Here is a 16,449-nt window from a genome sequence, read left to right as displayed (position 1 = left end):
ACTGAAAGCTATTTGAGGACGTCTTTTATTGCTCATCCTCCAACTCCTAATGATCCCAAACTCACGTATAATGATCCTGGGTGTCCTTCAGACCAGCAAGGGCGGCCAGAACCTTTTCACATACACACACACACACACACACACACACACACACACACACACACACACACACACACACACACACACACACACATACACACACACAATCACGACGGCCTTTACTGCAGTGTTGGCTAACTCTCAGACTTTTAAGAGCAGGAGCTAAATTACCCACATTGCATTGAAACTGCAGACAGAAAGCATCATATCCTTGCAAACTGGAGTTGTAATTGAATATGAAATGAAATTAGCTTTTTATAAAGTTCCAGTATTATGCACAGGAAACAATAAAATATTAATACTGTTATTGCCGGTAAGAAGGATACAATCATTCTGGAACAACTTCGTTGACTTTCAAATATCCTCTTATCCACTCTCATTGTTTGCATTTTATGACGCAAGCAAGCACGTCTGGCCACGTAATAAACGCTATAGGTTGAGGCATGAATTAGTCAAAAACATTCAGGCAGCACTGCATCAGTGTTGTTAAACAGCGCGGCCCTCTCCCGCGGGAAATACAGACGCATAAACAACCCTCCAACCAGAAAACTTCAGCGAAATGGAGGACTGTAATCCCATAAACAGTGTTTACGCCCCTGCTGGAGAGACTCGATTAGTGCTGGCCATGCAGGAATCAAGCTGGGACAGAAGAAGTTAATTGGGATCAATCAGCTGGGAACTCGGCCGGTTCCTCAGGGCTTGAGCCTTAGGCAAGCAGGATCTGACGGCGATTGCTTGAAAGATTTGTTAACCACCGACCGGGTTGTTGGTGGAGCGGTTCAGCGGGTCTGACTCAACACAAACTGGGAAGGCGAGGGAGAATTCAATGTCATCCCTGTTATTAGAGATGTGCAAACACTCAAAGAGAGCGACAGGGGGTCGGGCACCGCTTTCAGAAAAATCTATGCAGGAGAACTGCTAAATTTAACAGAACAATTCACTGAGTAAATGTTTATTTACTAAATTTTTAACTCATTTATTTTGTTCTGTGTAACATAAAAGACGAACGTTGATTTGTAAATTGCGTGTGCTAATTTTGTCCATATTAGATTGAAAGATTTGAAAAAGCCCATACATTTACCCGCCCATAGACCCTCCCCTCGAAGAAATCAGGACAGAAGTGGATGAAATGGACAAAAGAGACGGATTAAAACACCAGGTGTAAACGGGAACGTGTCTCCCTCGTCTACTCGTGATCCGATCGACCAAAACACATCTTGATACCAGGTGTACACAGAGACTTTGATGTCAATGACATTTGATCAAACTAATGATAAAACCTGACATGATGCATAAAAATTCCAACTTTCTCCCTATTCACTTTCATTCTATGGAAACAGGCCAGGATCTTTTTCAATGGGACAAGGAAAAGTCATTCAGGTTGGGAATAACATGAGGGTGTGTAAATGATGACTGAATGTTAACTTCTAGGTGAACTATCCCTTTGATAATAAACAGTTTTAAATGAAAAAACTTGAACTCTAGGCTAAGAAAATACTCTTGGATTTACTGCTCAGACGCACAGCGACAGTCGACCACAAACCATCAGCTTAATAACACAATAAATTAAATGGACTCATAAAATGGACTCGAACACTTTGTGCAACCTCACTTCTTAATGAAATCAATATACTGGACGTGGGCCCATGTCTTAATGCAAGGAAAACTAGATTGCATTGACTTGTATGTCTTTGTAATTAAATAAGAGCCATGCGGAGGAACTGCACAGTTATTTACCATTCCATTTACTCATTGAGGTTCAGTAAAGAGCTTGTGTGTGTATGCAGAGATTGATTTCGAATCATATGAACTGACCTTCAAGTGCTGCCTGAGACTATTCATGTGACTGAAAGGTTCTCAGCATTCATTTTGAATCATTTCTCATTGCATTTCAAATTAATGAAGATGTGCTCTTGCAATAATGCCATTCATTATTTAAAACCTTGTGATGGGAATACAGGTGTAAGTGTATTTGCGGCGAACTGTGTGAAGGTGTTTTAGGTTTGAGACTCACGTCTGGATATTCTTTAACAGGCACATAGAGTTTCTCTTGAAGCTGAACGATGGGGCCGACGGCGTCCGGGAGCTCTGAGCTTCTCTTCTCCGTGCTGCCGTTTAATGTGTCGTTGTACATGTCCTTTCGTACCCTGCTGATCTCTGAAATAAAGAGAAAGCACATGCACTTTGAGTTAACTACATCAATCAGGGAACAGGATTAGAGATATAGTGACAGGCGACATGATACATTTCCATTACCCATGGATTATATGCGCTTCAATATGGCAGTGGAGGAGTGCAAATGCTCCTTAAACACTGCGCTTAAACCTAACGAACCAATGAATATGTTAGAGCATCTAAGACTGCATAGAGCATGTACCTATATTAACATCTTTAGTGCCCTGACAACATGGTTATCAAACAATTTAGGGTTGCACAGTTAGATAATTGAAAAAGAAAACTGTGATTATTAATCTGCAAAGGGCTTCATTAAACATACTCAGTGTGGGCTTCATGATTCAGTGTGTTTATGCGAATGCAAATCACTCCAGGTTCACAGTAATTTCACTTTCCTAATATTTTTGGCTACTACACAAATCTAATAATGAAACACTGCACAGAAAAAGAGGTGACAGCATTTCACAGTTTTAACCAGAACATTTAAGAAAACATAACACTGTTATAACAAATATATTGCACATAGAAATACAATTTTCATTTACACTACCGTTCAAAAGTTTAAGATCGGTGAGTTCCTTAATCTCTTCTGCTCACCAAGGCTGCATTCATTTGATCAAAAATACAGTAAAAACTGTAATATTGTAAAATATAATTACATTTTTATAAAACTGCTATCTATTTTAATAATTTTTTAAATGTAATTTATCCCTGTGATGGCAAAGCTGAATTTTCAGCAATATAAGGTTTCGATAAATATTTTATGGAGACGACTGACATGCTAGTTTGTAGTTTCCACGTAACACGTTAAACACAAGAGCTGCTGTTTCACTGGGATTTTATACCTTTTTGACCTTTTAATCTTCATACTTCAAGGGTTAGCTCACAAAAAAAATTAAAATGATCTCATAATTTACTCAAGTTCAAGCCATCCTAGGCGTAAGTATGAAGATGCGTGGGGTCAGATGTCACTCTCTTTCGCCGGAACTAGACTTGCGTACGCCAGTTACCGGAAGCCAGTGATTATAGTTCATAAAGTTATAAATATGAATATTTTTCCTACAAAAATGCTTTGCTTCAGAAGGCCTTTATTAACCCCCTGGAGCAGTACAGATTACTTTTATGATGGATGGATGGATGCGCTTTTATGGGCTTCAAAATCTCTGGTACCATTTACTCCCATTATAAAGCTTGGAAGAGCCAGGATATTTTTTAATATATAACTCCGATTGTGCTACTGCTTAAAGGGTTAGTTCTCCCAAAAATGAAAATGATCCCATAATTTGCTCAAGCTCAAGCCATCCTAGGTGATTGTAGTTTATAAAGTTGGAAGAGCCAGGATATTCTCCGATTGTGTTTGGCTGAAAGAAGAAAGTCATATACACCTAGGATACTAGCTTGAGTAAATTATGGGATAATTTAAATTTTTGGGTGAACTAAACCTTTAAGCAGTAGCAATATAACAATCACAACAGTTGTCAATTTATTCGTATTATTTGACCAGATTTTATTGTAAGATCAGACACCCACATGAGCACCACAGTGTAAAGTTCAGATTCACTACAGACTGACATCAGTTTGGCCAAAAGTCTCTGCTCAGGATCGACAGTTAGTACAATTGAACAAGACAAGCGAAGACCACCTCAGCAAGAACAGAGTAAAAGAGAATGACAAGACGTGGGCTAAGAGAGCTTCTCTGTCTTTGAACAGCTGTAAAACCACAAAAGATCTTTCTAAGAGGATATGACGAGCTTCTGAATTTCCTCGGGAGACATGTGTATCCATTTTGCCTGGAGGCCCTGATGAGAGCTTTCTCACTACAGCAACCGACTATGCTCTTTTTCCCAAAGCGCCATTGAATTATTCCCAAAGTTCAATCATTTAAGAAAAGTAAAAGGCTCCTTCTGCTATTGTTGATAAATCATAAATCATATTACGTCCTTTCTCGAATGCATTTCTGGTGACAGGTGACATGTCAGACCAGACGTCAACCGGCTGCATGAATCTGCACGTTAAACTTCAATAAGAGAAACTATTTTATCAGCAAAAATACACACTGAACTCCTGCCTGAGGTTTACTGCAGGAAAAACGAGGGAAGATGGAGAACGGGTAATCACTGTTATTACATGTGATCCTTCCGCCACTTAATAAAGTGAGTAATAACTGTCCTTTTCTGAAACCGTTCTCTATTATTCCTGAGGGGGAAAAAACAGGAGAGAGAGGCAGTGAGAGAGAGAGAGAGAGAGAGAGAGAGAGAGAGAGAGAGAGAGAGAGAGAGAGAGAGAGAGAGAGAGAGAAGTGAAGGCTCTAAATGGTGGAAAAGACAATTAAAACCACCAAGTCAGTTAATATTTCATATAAGACATTAAATATCCCAGTCTCAAGCTGCTGCCACTGTTGTGTAATTCTATTACTGGATGAAGAATTCCCTGGCGCAATTCTCAAAGGCAAATTGAAGAGGTCGGTTTGAGGGAGAGATGTAATTACAATGGAGATCGCGCACTTCCATAGACTCGCACACACACGGCAAGAAGACACACAGAACGCACACTATTGTGTCCTTTCTCCAATACATATGTTGTGAATTTGACTCCTCTTGTGAGGTCATGGAGAATTTGTCTTGAAATTGTAATTGCATCTAATTTGAGCAATTAGAAAAACACTCACGTGACACGGCAGATGTGATTTGGTCCTCGTTAAGAAAACATGCAGTTTAAAGGCCCCACAATTCTTTCTGTCATTTGTCGACATCTTTTTTTATACTATAATCTTAAAGTTTTCTTTGCTGGTGGGCAACATTAGTCATGAATATTTGCAACGTGTTTTCTTGAAGCAGAAAAATATGGAGCTCACACTCGAGAAGGGAATAAAAAAACACCTGTTTTATTCAGAAGCCCAAACTGAGCAATAATATGCAATTTGGTGCAGATGCTGACATTTACGGCGGAAAAGTGAGATGAAATTCTGATAGCTAATGTCAATCAATGAGATATTTATAACTGACTACATAAAATGCATATAAATATCAGTGTCACTCTTTATCTCCCAATAACATGTCTTAGTAAGGTGATATTTAAATGCTTACATTTATTATCAAAGCTATGTAGTTCTGAAACATATAATGCAATGCAATACAATGATTATTGAGATATGAATATGAACAAAACAAACAAAAAAAAAACATTCTGATGGATCATATTTGATACTCACATTTGAACATAATTCTTCTAAAAAAATCGAAAAAAGATATAGATAATCAAGTAAACCTAAGTTGCTTCATTCCATCATATCTTACCTGGCACTAAAGTGGCCAATCTTCCGCGATTTGGCTCTCCTTACATTTTTTTTCCCTAATACAATCCACATTGAAAGGTGCAGCATGCGGAAGATTGGTACACAAACAGTGGCTCAGGCAGGTCAAAAACACATGAGGAGAAGCGTTGGGATACAATACCAGCAATCAGACATTCGCATTCGGACGAGATTAGATTTCTCCATTGAGGACCATTGAGTTTTCCGAAAAACAGTAGGAACTTGCTCTGGGATTTTTACAGATGTTGTGTGAGAAAAACACAGACTTGGCAGATTCGGACGGGATTAAAATCGCAAAGTACGTCTATGAAACAGGGATTTCTCTAACGTTCACCTAGTCCCAACCAAATAGGGCTTTACTTGCTGAAAACATGTAAACTCCATCAGGGGGCATAAGGCATGTACTAGATTTTGTGCAACAAGTTTTTTAGGAATTTGCGGATCAAACATGATAATATTAAAGAGTTATTATAAGACTTCAAAGCTAATATACGTGGCCTGAAAGCCACAAACTTTCATTTTGATTTAATAGGGTATAAGCAATCTAAAAGATATTCAGGCAGCTTCCCATAATAATAGCCTGTGGGCTGAGGCTGCCTTGGACAGACACTTCAGCTAAACGTCTGTTTAATGGTGGTCTGCGCTCATCTCAATAAATCGCAGCTTAAAAGAGCCCTGTCGATGGCCATAAGTGAGGTACAGTCTCCGGGCTTTATAGCAATGTTGTTATCAAAAGTGATTTAAGCTTTTCACATTGACATCGAAGGCCACCGCCAAGAAAGACAGTGGCATTGAGAGCTTCCTCTGAGGTTGAGTACACAAGAATGATGGCATGTGTTTTCATAAGTCAGTGAAAAGGGACGAAGTTATTGGGGAATGAGTGCTGCGTCTAGAACGGATACTTTCCATTAACTTAAGAGAGACGGTAATTACTGTGAATGAAAACTCATAAAACATGGTGAGAAAAGGTAATAAAGTGTTGCTGTCATATGTTGTTGTAGGTAATGTAGTAATAAAATAATAAGTTATACATTAATTGAGCATTATTTGCATTGATTATGAAACTTTTTATAGTTTCTTTGTAGTTAAAAACAAAACAAAAAAACCTTACTTACTAATTCGTTGATCAGAGTTAGTAATTAGAATGTTAATATTAATAAATTTAAGGCCAGATTTTCTAAAAGCTTGCTCCAGCGCAAACCCTCTTTGCCATTAAAAATCTTCTGTAAGGATTTACTGAAGACACACAGTGAAGAATTAGCGCTGAAAAGGTGTGGATAGGGTTTTTGCAGCTGACCTTATTGCATATGCATTTGTAGGAGTTTCCAAAATCAAAAACAAAATTTATGAGAGGAGAGTATTTACATTAATCATGTGAGGTGATGTCCTAAGGTTTGCGTGCTAAGTCAGTTTACTGGTATTTACGCCATTTTTTAACGCCCAAAAAAACCATGTTTTAAACCAGACGCTAATTTTGCGCTGCTCTTGGTAGATTGTGTTGGTCATTATGGAAATGATGGTCATTATGCGTTTTTAGATCATCAGCAAGATTTTATTTTTAACTGCAATATAGTCTCGTCTTTATTCGTCAATGATATTCCATGCATATAGTCACAGTTATCGTTTAATGATGTTGGTGTCATCTAGTCATCGTCTCGTCATGAAAAAAAGGTTGTCGACGAACATGTCTTTTGTTACCAAAAATAACACTAATTAAAAAATAAATTGCTCCCAACGTAATCAACAATGCTGTCTACACTGGAAGTGAGAAGAATATGGTTTTCTGCTTGCTGTCAGACTTTTTGCAGAATCAAAGCAGAATCTCAACCAGCTGACTCATTTCTATCGTTGCATAGTATGTAGTGTCCTCCCAACCAGCCCAATTGAAACGCATTATTCCCAACACTGGAGAGTGTCATGAATCAAATAAAACACACACACACACACACACACACACACACACACACACACACACACACACACACACACACACACACTATATTGTATGTGGAGGCAAGGCTCTGATTGGGATTTCAATGACAAAATGGCCTTGGCATCAAGTATCCTGTAATGATAATGATAAACACCAGCCAGCCCATAGAGATACCCACATTAGCATCGCAAATATGCCCGAGGCTGTTAAGTCCCTGCCACTCAGTCTGAATATACCAGTTGAGATGCAGAGGATTAGCCTCTTCCTCTCTAGAGCAGAAAACACACATCCCAACAACTGTGAATCAAGCTCCATTCTCCTCCAGCTTTTATAGGCTGAGTTACTCCGAGCCGTCAGTTGTCATACCGCTAACAGCTGTAAAAACCCTGGAAATACACAAAGGAAAAATATTTTGCTACAGACCAGTCAAACTCATTTACCAAACACGCTCAAAGCCCAGGCGATGCCCGCAAGAGCACGCTGAGTGATTTAATTATCCTGTCTGATCATGTTGGACCATGAGGAGACGTTTATAGATGCTCCCGTCCAAATTCCGAGCGTTTGAAGGCATAAGCAGAGGAGAATGCATGATGTGCTCAGGGTTGTTTTCTTCGCTGGCTGATTAGGGAGGGCTGTCCAGTGGTCAGATCAGGCCCCAGACCCGAGGATGATTAAACTGTCAGTGGTGATTTATGGACAGCGTTATTACAGCGTTTTTAAAGTGTTTTTTAGTGATTTGTCAGCTTTCTCGCCCTCAGAATTCAATCATTTTCCTGCGCCGGCCTCCAGGGCTGGACTTCCCGCACTACTGAACACGCAACAGCCACCTGCGCACATACTGATACACATTCTGGCACACATTACGCGCACAGCCCGACACACATGTGGTGGCTCATGGTGTGACAGATCCCCTCACGCCTCCAACACAGATGTGGAAGTACGCACATAACTTAATTACAGAAAATAGCTGAAAAGACCAGCTCAAACCAGCATTGATTTGCAAGCTGCTTCAGGCTAATTTATGCTAGTTAGTGTCGATCCTGGTCCAGGCATGTTGTTGACCTGCAAACTTAGATCGCTTTTCAGCAATCTACACTGCCGTGGCTGAATATACCGTCTGATGGCATAAAGTCATATTTTACCTGAGATTGCAGTCTGAATTGAATAATGATGAAATCCAAAATAATTGCAAGAACACACGTCTTTATAACTAACCTTGTGGGCATACAACGAAACCAATACAGTCTGATTCACAAACAAATGATTCTTTTCAATTAAATTCCTTCACCGATTGAACGTACTGACACCAACCAAGTTTACTATATTACATGATGAATATAGAATATTTAAGAAATTAATACTTCCCAGACAGCAACATAGTATCAGCCCAGATCTGGCCCAAATCTGGTTCATGTGGATTTCACTCGGTCCAGATGTGGGCCGGATCTGGGCTGACACTATGTTGCTGTCTGGGTTTTATTTACCAAGGAGGGAATAAAAAATGACCAAAAATACAAAGACATGTATAATGTTACAAAAGATTTGTTTCAAATAAATTGCGTTCTTTTGAACTTTCTATTCATTCTGAATGAATCCTGAAAACATGCATTACAGTTTCCACAAAAACATAAAGCAGCACAGCTGTGTTTTAACATTGATAATAATCAGAAATGTTTCTTGAGCGGCAAATCATCATATTAGAATGATTTCTGAAGGATCATGTGACTCTGGAGTAATGATGCTGAAAATTCAGCTTTAATCACTGGAACAGATTACAGTTGACAATATATTACTAATAATTAATTGTAATAATATTTCTACTGTTTGACTGTATTTTTAATCAAATAAAAGCAGCCTTTGTGAGCATAAAATGCATCTTTAAATGACAATATTACCGACCCCAAACCTTTGCACAGTAGTGTGTGCAGTATACAGTATACATTCCAATGAATAATTATTAAAATTTTGTTCTCACACAGACCTCTGGAAAATGTTGCATTCAAAACAAATCCAAAACATATGTTGGTGACAAACCATGTGAGGGTTTTCAGCAGGCCTGCGAAATGTTCTTGCTTGTCTACAGAAAAGCAAGGTAGGAAAAGACACTCAATACAGACGATCCATCCGCTCTGTCAGTACAACACAATCTGCCTTCCAGATCTCCCACAATTACATTCGTCTTTCAGCGGCATTGCTAACTATTAGCCCAGCCCGAGAGCGAATGACCCTCAACAGCCGCTCAAGTCTATCTCGGCGGACATCTCTAATCGTAATCACAGCTCCGCTCAATCAGAGGATTTCACACCGCGAGCTTCCTCTGGCCTCGTCAACATCACCAGTGACAGATCGCAGACACCCGGGCTTTCTTAAAATTAATCAAACAGCTGGGAAATTACAGGGTCCGACCAGATGACAGTCTGAGCTCAAATGATAGCCGCACGGTGACATCACAAAGCGCTATAGGTGGCAGTGCCTGTGGCAAGGCCTTCATCTGAACAGATGGATACGCCACGACATCACAGACTCTCGCTGCATGGAGAGATGCATGTGATGAATGGAAAGAGAGATCCATACAAACATGCTCAAATGAAAAGAAAAGGTATTTTTTCTAGACAGTAATGAGATTAAATTGAGATAAAAAAGTGCATTTTGTGAATTTTATGCACCATTAATGCCAATTTCATCCAAATCACACACATCACCTTTAAAGTTCCCTTGTAGTCAATGATTTTATCCCTTAAAACTCATCTTGGATCACCAAAATGACATATTTAAACGTTTTCGCCTTAAAATAGCTTGAATGTAACTCTACACCCTTGCCTCATTAAGTATACGCGGTTCTATGAATATGCAAATGAGCTCCGCCTCCACTCACTCACAGCAGCTCAGAGCTCACTCGTTGACGATCACACGTCGATCTGATTGGTTACAAGGTAGTTTGTCTTTGGTTCACTGCAGTTTTAAGGAGAAAATACTCAGCAATGGTTTGTCTTTAAAAGACCATTAAAAAGACCACATAGACATATAAACAACATTAAAAGCTTGATTTTCACCACAAGGGGACTTTAAATGAATCTTAAATGAGAACTCCATTAAGTCTGCGGAGCAACGAATGACACAAATACAAAGGGAAATGAGTGATCCTTCATTGTGGTGAAGACGCACACTCAGCAGTATAAGTGTAATTGGCTATTCTTGAAGGTGGGTTTAGAGGTGGCTCTAGGTATCATGTAACAACAATGAATAAAGTGAGCAGAGAGACAGCACAGAGATAGTGATATTACCGAGAGGACACTGAGAATAAAAACTACACCTGACCCAGTCACAGACTGGCTTTTACTGACACACTTTCCAGAGCAGAAAGATAGAGCGATGAGAACCTCCTGAAAGACAGAGAGAGCCGGGGTAGATGACATCCTTCTGTGTTTGTAATTACGCGGCTCTGTCAGAGGCGAATGCATCACGAGCGAAGGTGGCAGCGAGGAGGGAGAAAGAGGGCGCGCTCTCAAACTGAGATGCCATCTGGGCCTGCGCTCTCCTCGGAATGATAATACTGCCCGGCCCTAAAAACCTGCTGCTTCCGCATGCACGCACACACACATATGCACACCAGGGCTTGGATGAAATGAGAACACATGCCCGCTGGTGTGGATGAGACGCAAACAGCAAGAACAGTTCCGGATTCCTCCAGAGAATGAGACAGCTGAGCTGGATGGCTCAGATAAGACGTGAGAGACGTGCTGGCAAACTGAAAGAGGATGAATGCAACACATTTGGAGGCGGCGACTACTTTTTAGTTCCTGCGACTACGGCCAATCAAAAAAGGCATGAATGAAGGGAGGAGGGAGTATGACATCACATAAAAAGAGAAAATTGTAACTCGTTTTTCAAAGCACTGTTGGGAGAAATGTCTACTGCAAAGTGATAAATGATTGTTGCTCAAAAAAGAGCGACCTTTGAACAATGAAAAATAATCATAGCAGATACACTACCACTTGCAACCCCAGGTTCATTGTAAATACTGTATGCGACGACTCTGGCTACATTTCAGCAAATCTCCCAAATCATACCTATATACAGTATATGTAATTCAATGCAGGTTCCAGTTGAAATTAACACTAGTGGCAGTAAAACACCAACGAATTTGGTTCCTTAAAAAAAGGGCAGATTATCGATTAGTGAGACTTATTTTCATGCGGTTATTTGCACAACCCTATATTGTGAACTCAAAACACATTTACCATAGTGCATGATTTGTAAACTGATATATTTTCACGTTTTCATCAGTAAATTTCTGTACTGCACTTGTGATGTGGAGCGATCTAGTGACTACATAAACCACAATAAAAGAGCTCTAATGAAAGACTTGCAGAAGCTAAAATGGCATGGCTGATTCAGCGTTAGCATTTTAAATCTCACATTTGCTTTTGTTAACACTATTGGTTAGGTTTGTGGTCGGGTTCAGTGTAGGTGGTATGTGCCGAATCAAAGTATTTCAGGTTTTGCAGAAATGTAGCCAGAGTCACGTATGAACGTTGGCCACTGACGTCTGAATGCGCAATCTGAAAGAACTTCCAAGTATTCTTCCAAGAATCTTTTCATGATGCTGTGAATAAACAGTGAGTCAGCAAGTTAGCAGTTGGAGAACTGCTAACTCAGTCCCACGCAACGGCTAATTCTGGCAAATACAGGTTGTTGCCAATCAAGGTTAACCAGCATGGATGTTGGAAGGAAGGTTGTGGGCTTCCTCTCTACCGCAACACTAACACTTTTGTGCTTAAGTGAGGGTGAGGCTGGAAATGCAACGGGTGCACTGATGCAACAGTGACAGTGGCCACCTGTGCCTGTAGGGAAGAAAAAAAAAAATCCCCCAGAATGCAATTGCACAGGCAGGGGATGCTTCAGTGGCGCAAAACCCTGCCATGAAAAGGAAGGAGGAGGGATACGCTCTGCGCATCACCGGCTCTGGCACAGACCCACTTCAATTAGCTCAGTGTGCTGTGGAAGAAGCAGACAGCAGTGCATCAGAGCGTCTGAACACACACCGTCTCTCCTGTGCAGGAAACACACGCACTGCAAAGAAACACACTTCACATGCAAAGGCAAAAGGGTCATTTCTGTTATGCAGTTCTACGGCACCTTCTGAGCTCTGTAACTTTTAATGAATATGTTTGTGAGATAGTTTAAAAAAGCATTACTATAAAAAAAGATAAACAAGACCTTGAGAAATATGCCCTGAACAAGTTCAGACAATAAAGTGTTATTAATTCTAACTATTTACACAATGATTGGTCAACCATGGTCACAAGTTCCGATGGTAACGATGGAAACGACAGAAACAGCAAGAAATGGCTTGTTTTATACAATATTCACAAGAAAAACATTTCCAAGAAATGAAAAAAAATGTATACCCCCCCCCCAAAAAAAACAAAAAACATTGCAACATTTGCTCAAACCTAAACCAAAATGATTTAAAATGAATCCCATTTTCACTTAATTTTGATATTGTGATAAAAGAAATACTATTGTATGATTAACATTTGTATGATGAATTGTATGATTATTTACATTTTTAAATTTTGAGTTTCATTTGTTATTCAATATAGTGAGATAAAAATACCAGGAGAGATTAAAATCCAAACTGTAGCAGCATCTCGTTCCTGGACTTGGCTCTGAGTGGATACTTATAATGAATTTGCATGTTCATATATTTCTGTGGTCTTGTCCCTTGTGTAAATGCCCTTGTGTGTTAAAAAAAAACCCTAGATCTGTCAACACACTCTGTTGTATGTAATGATTTCTGCCCTATTTAAAAGTGCAAGGCAGCACCTTCCTTTTTCAGAACGCTACTGGTGCCATTTAAATAAACGTAGGGGGGAAGGGGTTTATCCCATCAGCCAGAAAAGCCAGCGCAAGGCCTCGGGGCAACTCCGGTGTGTGTGCTGTTTAGGCACATTTATAAAAGAGAGAGTATTTGTGTGCATGTGTGTGCTGCCTCAGGAGGTGCTGACACAGAGGAAATGATGGTTCTTAGTGGTGAATGCTACTGAGCTAATATGCAGCAGGAGCGAGATTCAGCTGGGCTCCATACTGAGGCCAGCATATGGGCTACTCTGTCACACAAACACACGCCGCATGCCTCCAGGCTCTTTCACAGAACCACCAAATCCTAATAACTCCCAGCAAAATCATGCTGTACAACTGACCAAGCCCTTAAATGATCCCTCGAAATCCCGCTGCACAACTAACTCAGCTCTTCAACAACACCTCAAAACTTTTGTATATAACTAACTCAGGCCTTCAACAACACCGTAAGACTCTACTACACAAACTGAGCCCTTCACCAGTGCCTCGAGAACTAACTCAGCCCTCTCAAATTCTACTATACATCTAACTCAAAACTTCAACAACGCCTCAAAAATCTGGAACAGTAGGGTACGGGGCTTATGTCAAGGTCGTGGGTTCGATTCTCAGGGAAAGCATGATTAAATCTATAGCTTTAATGCAATGTAACTACTTTGGATAAAAGCATCTACAAAATGCAAGTGGAAATGTTCTACACAACTATCTCGACCCTTTAATAACACTTTAAAATTCCTATTAGAAAACAAACTTCAATAATGTCTCAAAGCATTAATAGACCATTCAACCTGTTGACAACCAAAAACTCCCCTGAAGAACTAACTCCTCAAACCTTTGAAAATGACTCACAACACAACTATCTCAACCATTCAACAATGTATTAAAGCTCTACTACACAACTAACTCAACCTTTAACAACTCCTCAAAACTCCACTACACAACTAACTCAACCTTTAACAATGTTTTCAAGCTATACTAGACAACTAACCTTTAACAACTCCTCAAAACTCCACTACACAACTAACTCAACCTTTAACAACGCCTCAAAACTCCACTACACAACTAACTCAACCTTTAACAACGCCTCAAAACTCCACTACACAACTAACTCAACCTTTAACAACTCTACAAAACTCCACTACACAACTAACTCAACCTTTAACAACTCTACAAAACTCCACTACACAACTAACTCAACCTTGAACAACGCCTCAAAACTCCACTACACAACTAACTCAACCTTTAACTACTCATCAAAACCCCACTACACAACTAACTCAACCTTTAACAACTCCTCAAAACTCCACTACACAACTAACTCAACCTTTAACAACGCCTCAAAACTCCACTACACAACTAACTCAACCTTTAACAACTCTACAAAACTCCACTACACAACTAACTCAACCTTTAACAATGTCTTCAAGCTCTACTAGACAACTAACCTTTAACAACTCCTCAAAACCCCACTACACAACTAACTCAACCTTTAACAACGCCTCAAAACTCCACTACACAACTAATTCAACCTTTAACAATGCCTCAAAACTCCACTACACAAATAACTCAACCTTTAACAACGCCTCAAAACTCCACTACACAACTAACTCAACCTTTAACAATGTCTTCAAGCTCTACTAGACAACTAACTCAACCTTTAACTACTCCTCAAAACTCCACTACACAAATAACTCAACCTTTAACAACGCCTCAAAACTCCACTACACAACTAACTCAACCTTTAACTACTCCTCAAAACTCCACTACACAACTAACTCAACCTTTAACAATGTCTTCAAGCTCTACTAGACAACTAACTCAACCTTTAACTACTCCTCAAAACTCCACTACACAACTAACTCAACCTTTAACAATGTTTTCAAGCTATACTAGACAACTAACCTTTAACAACTCCTCAAAACTCCACTACACAACTAACTCAACCTTTAACAACGCCTCAAAACTCCACTACACAACTAACTCAACCTTTAACAACTCCACAAAACTCCACTACACAACTAACTCAACCTTTAACAACGCCTCAAAACTCCACTACACAACTAACTCAACCTTTAACAACTCCACAAAACTCCACTACACAACTAACTCAACCTTTAACAACGCCTCAAAACTCCACTACACAACTAATTCAACCTTTAACAATGCCTCAAAACTCCACTACACAAATAACTCAACCTTTAACAACGCCTCAAAACTCCACTACACAACTAACTCAACCTTTAACAATGTCTTCAAGCTCTACTAGACAACTAACTCAACCTTTAACTACTCCTCAAAACTCCACTACACAACTAACTCAACCTTTAACAACGCCTCAAAACTCCACTACACAACTAACTCAACCTTTAACTACTCCTCAAAACTCCACTACACAACTAACTCAATCTTTAACAACTCCTCAAAACTCCACTACACAACTAACTCAACCTTTAACAACGCCTCAAAACTCCACTACACAACTAACTCAACCTTTAACTACTCCTCAAAACTCCACTACACAACTAACTCAACCTTTAACTACTCCTCAAAACTCCACTACACAACTAACTCAATCTTTAACAACTCCTCAAAACTCCACTACACAACTAACTCAACCTTTAACAACGCCTCAAAACTCCACTACACAACTAACTCAATCTTTAACAACTCCTCAAAACCCCACTACACAACTAACTCAATCTTTAACAACTCCTCAAAACCCCACTACACAACTAACTCAACCTTTAACAACGCCTCACAACTCCACTACACAACTCAATCTTCAACAATGCCTCAAAACTCCACTACACAACTCAATCTTCAACAACGCCTCAAATCTCCACTACACAACTAACTCAACCTAAACAATAACTTAAACTCCACTACACAATTATCTCAACCCTTCAATAATGCCTCAAAGCTCTACTAGACAACTAACTGAACCTGTAAATAACAACTAAAAAACTACACAGCACAACAAACTAAACCATTTGATAACTCTTCAAAACTCTACAACACAGCTGGTCAATCTTTAAATAATGCCTCAAACCTTTTCTACACAACTAAC

General features: G+C 39.6%; 1 protein-coding gene across 8 annotated transcripts in view; it reads right to left on the bottom strand.

Annotated features, from left to right (window-relative positions):
* The window catches only part of qkib (QKI, KH domain containing, RNA binding b), a 106,023-nt gene that overhangs the window by 77,211 nt on the left and 12,363 nt on the right, over window positions 1-16,449 (bottom strand). For all 8 annotated transcript variants that reach the window (XR_013819481.1, XM_079854531.1, XM_079854536.1 and 5 more), the window contains exon 2: window positions 2,114-2,256. Coding sequence is in view for 7 of the 8 variants with exons in the window: in XM_079854531.1 (XP_079710657.1) it covers window positions 2,114-2,256 (143 nt within the window). In the remaining variant the exon portion in view is untranslated. The remainder of the gene's footprint in view (window positions 1-2,113; window positions 2,257-16,449) is intronic.

The sequence above is a fragment of the Squalius cephalus genome (assembly GCF_949319135.1).
Source record: "Squalius cephalus genome assembly, chromosome: 21".
In the NCBI taxonomy this organism is placed as follows: domain Eukaryota; kingdom Metazoa; phylum Chordata; class Actinopteri; order Cypriniformes; family Leuciscidae; genus Squalius; species Squalius cephalus.
This window is presented reverse-complemented; position numbering and strand designations above follow the sequence as displayed.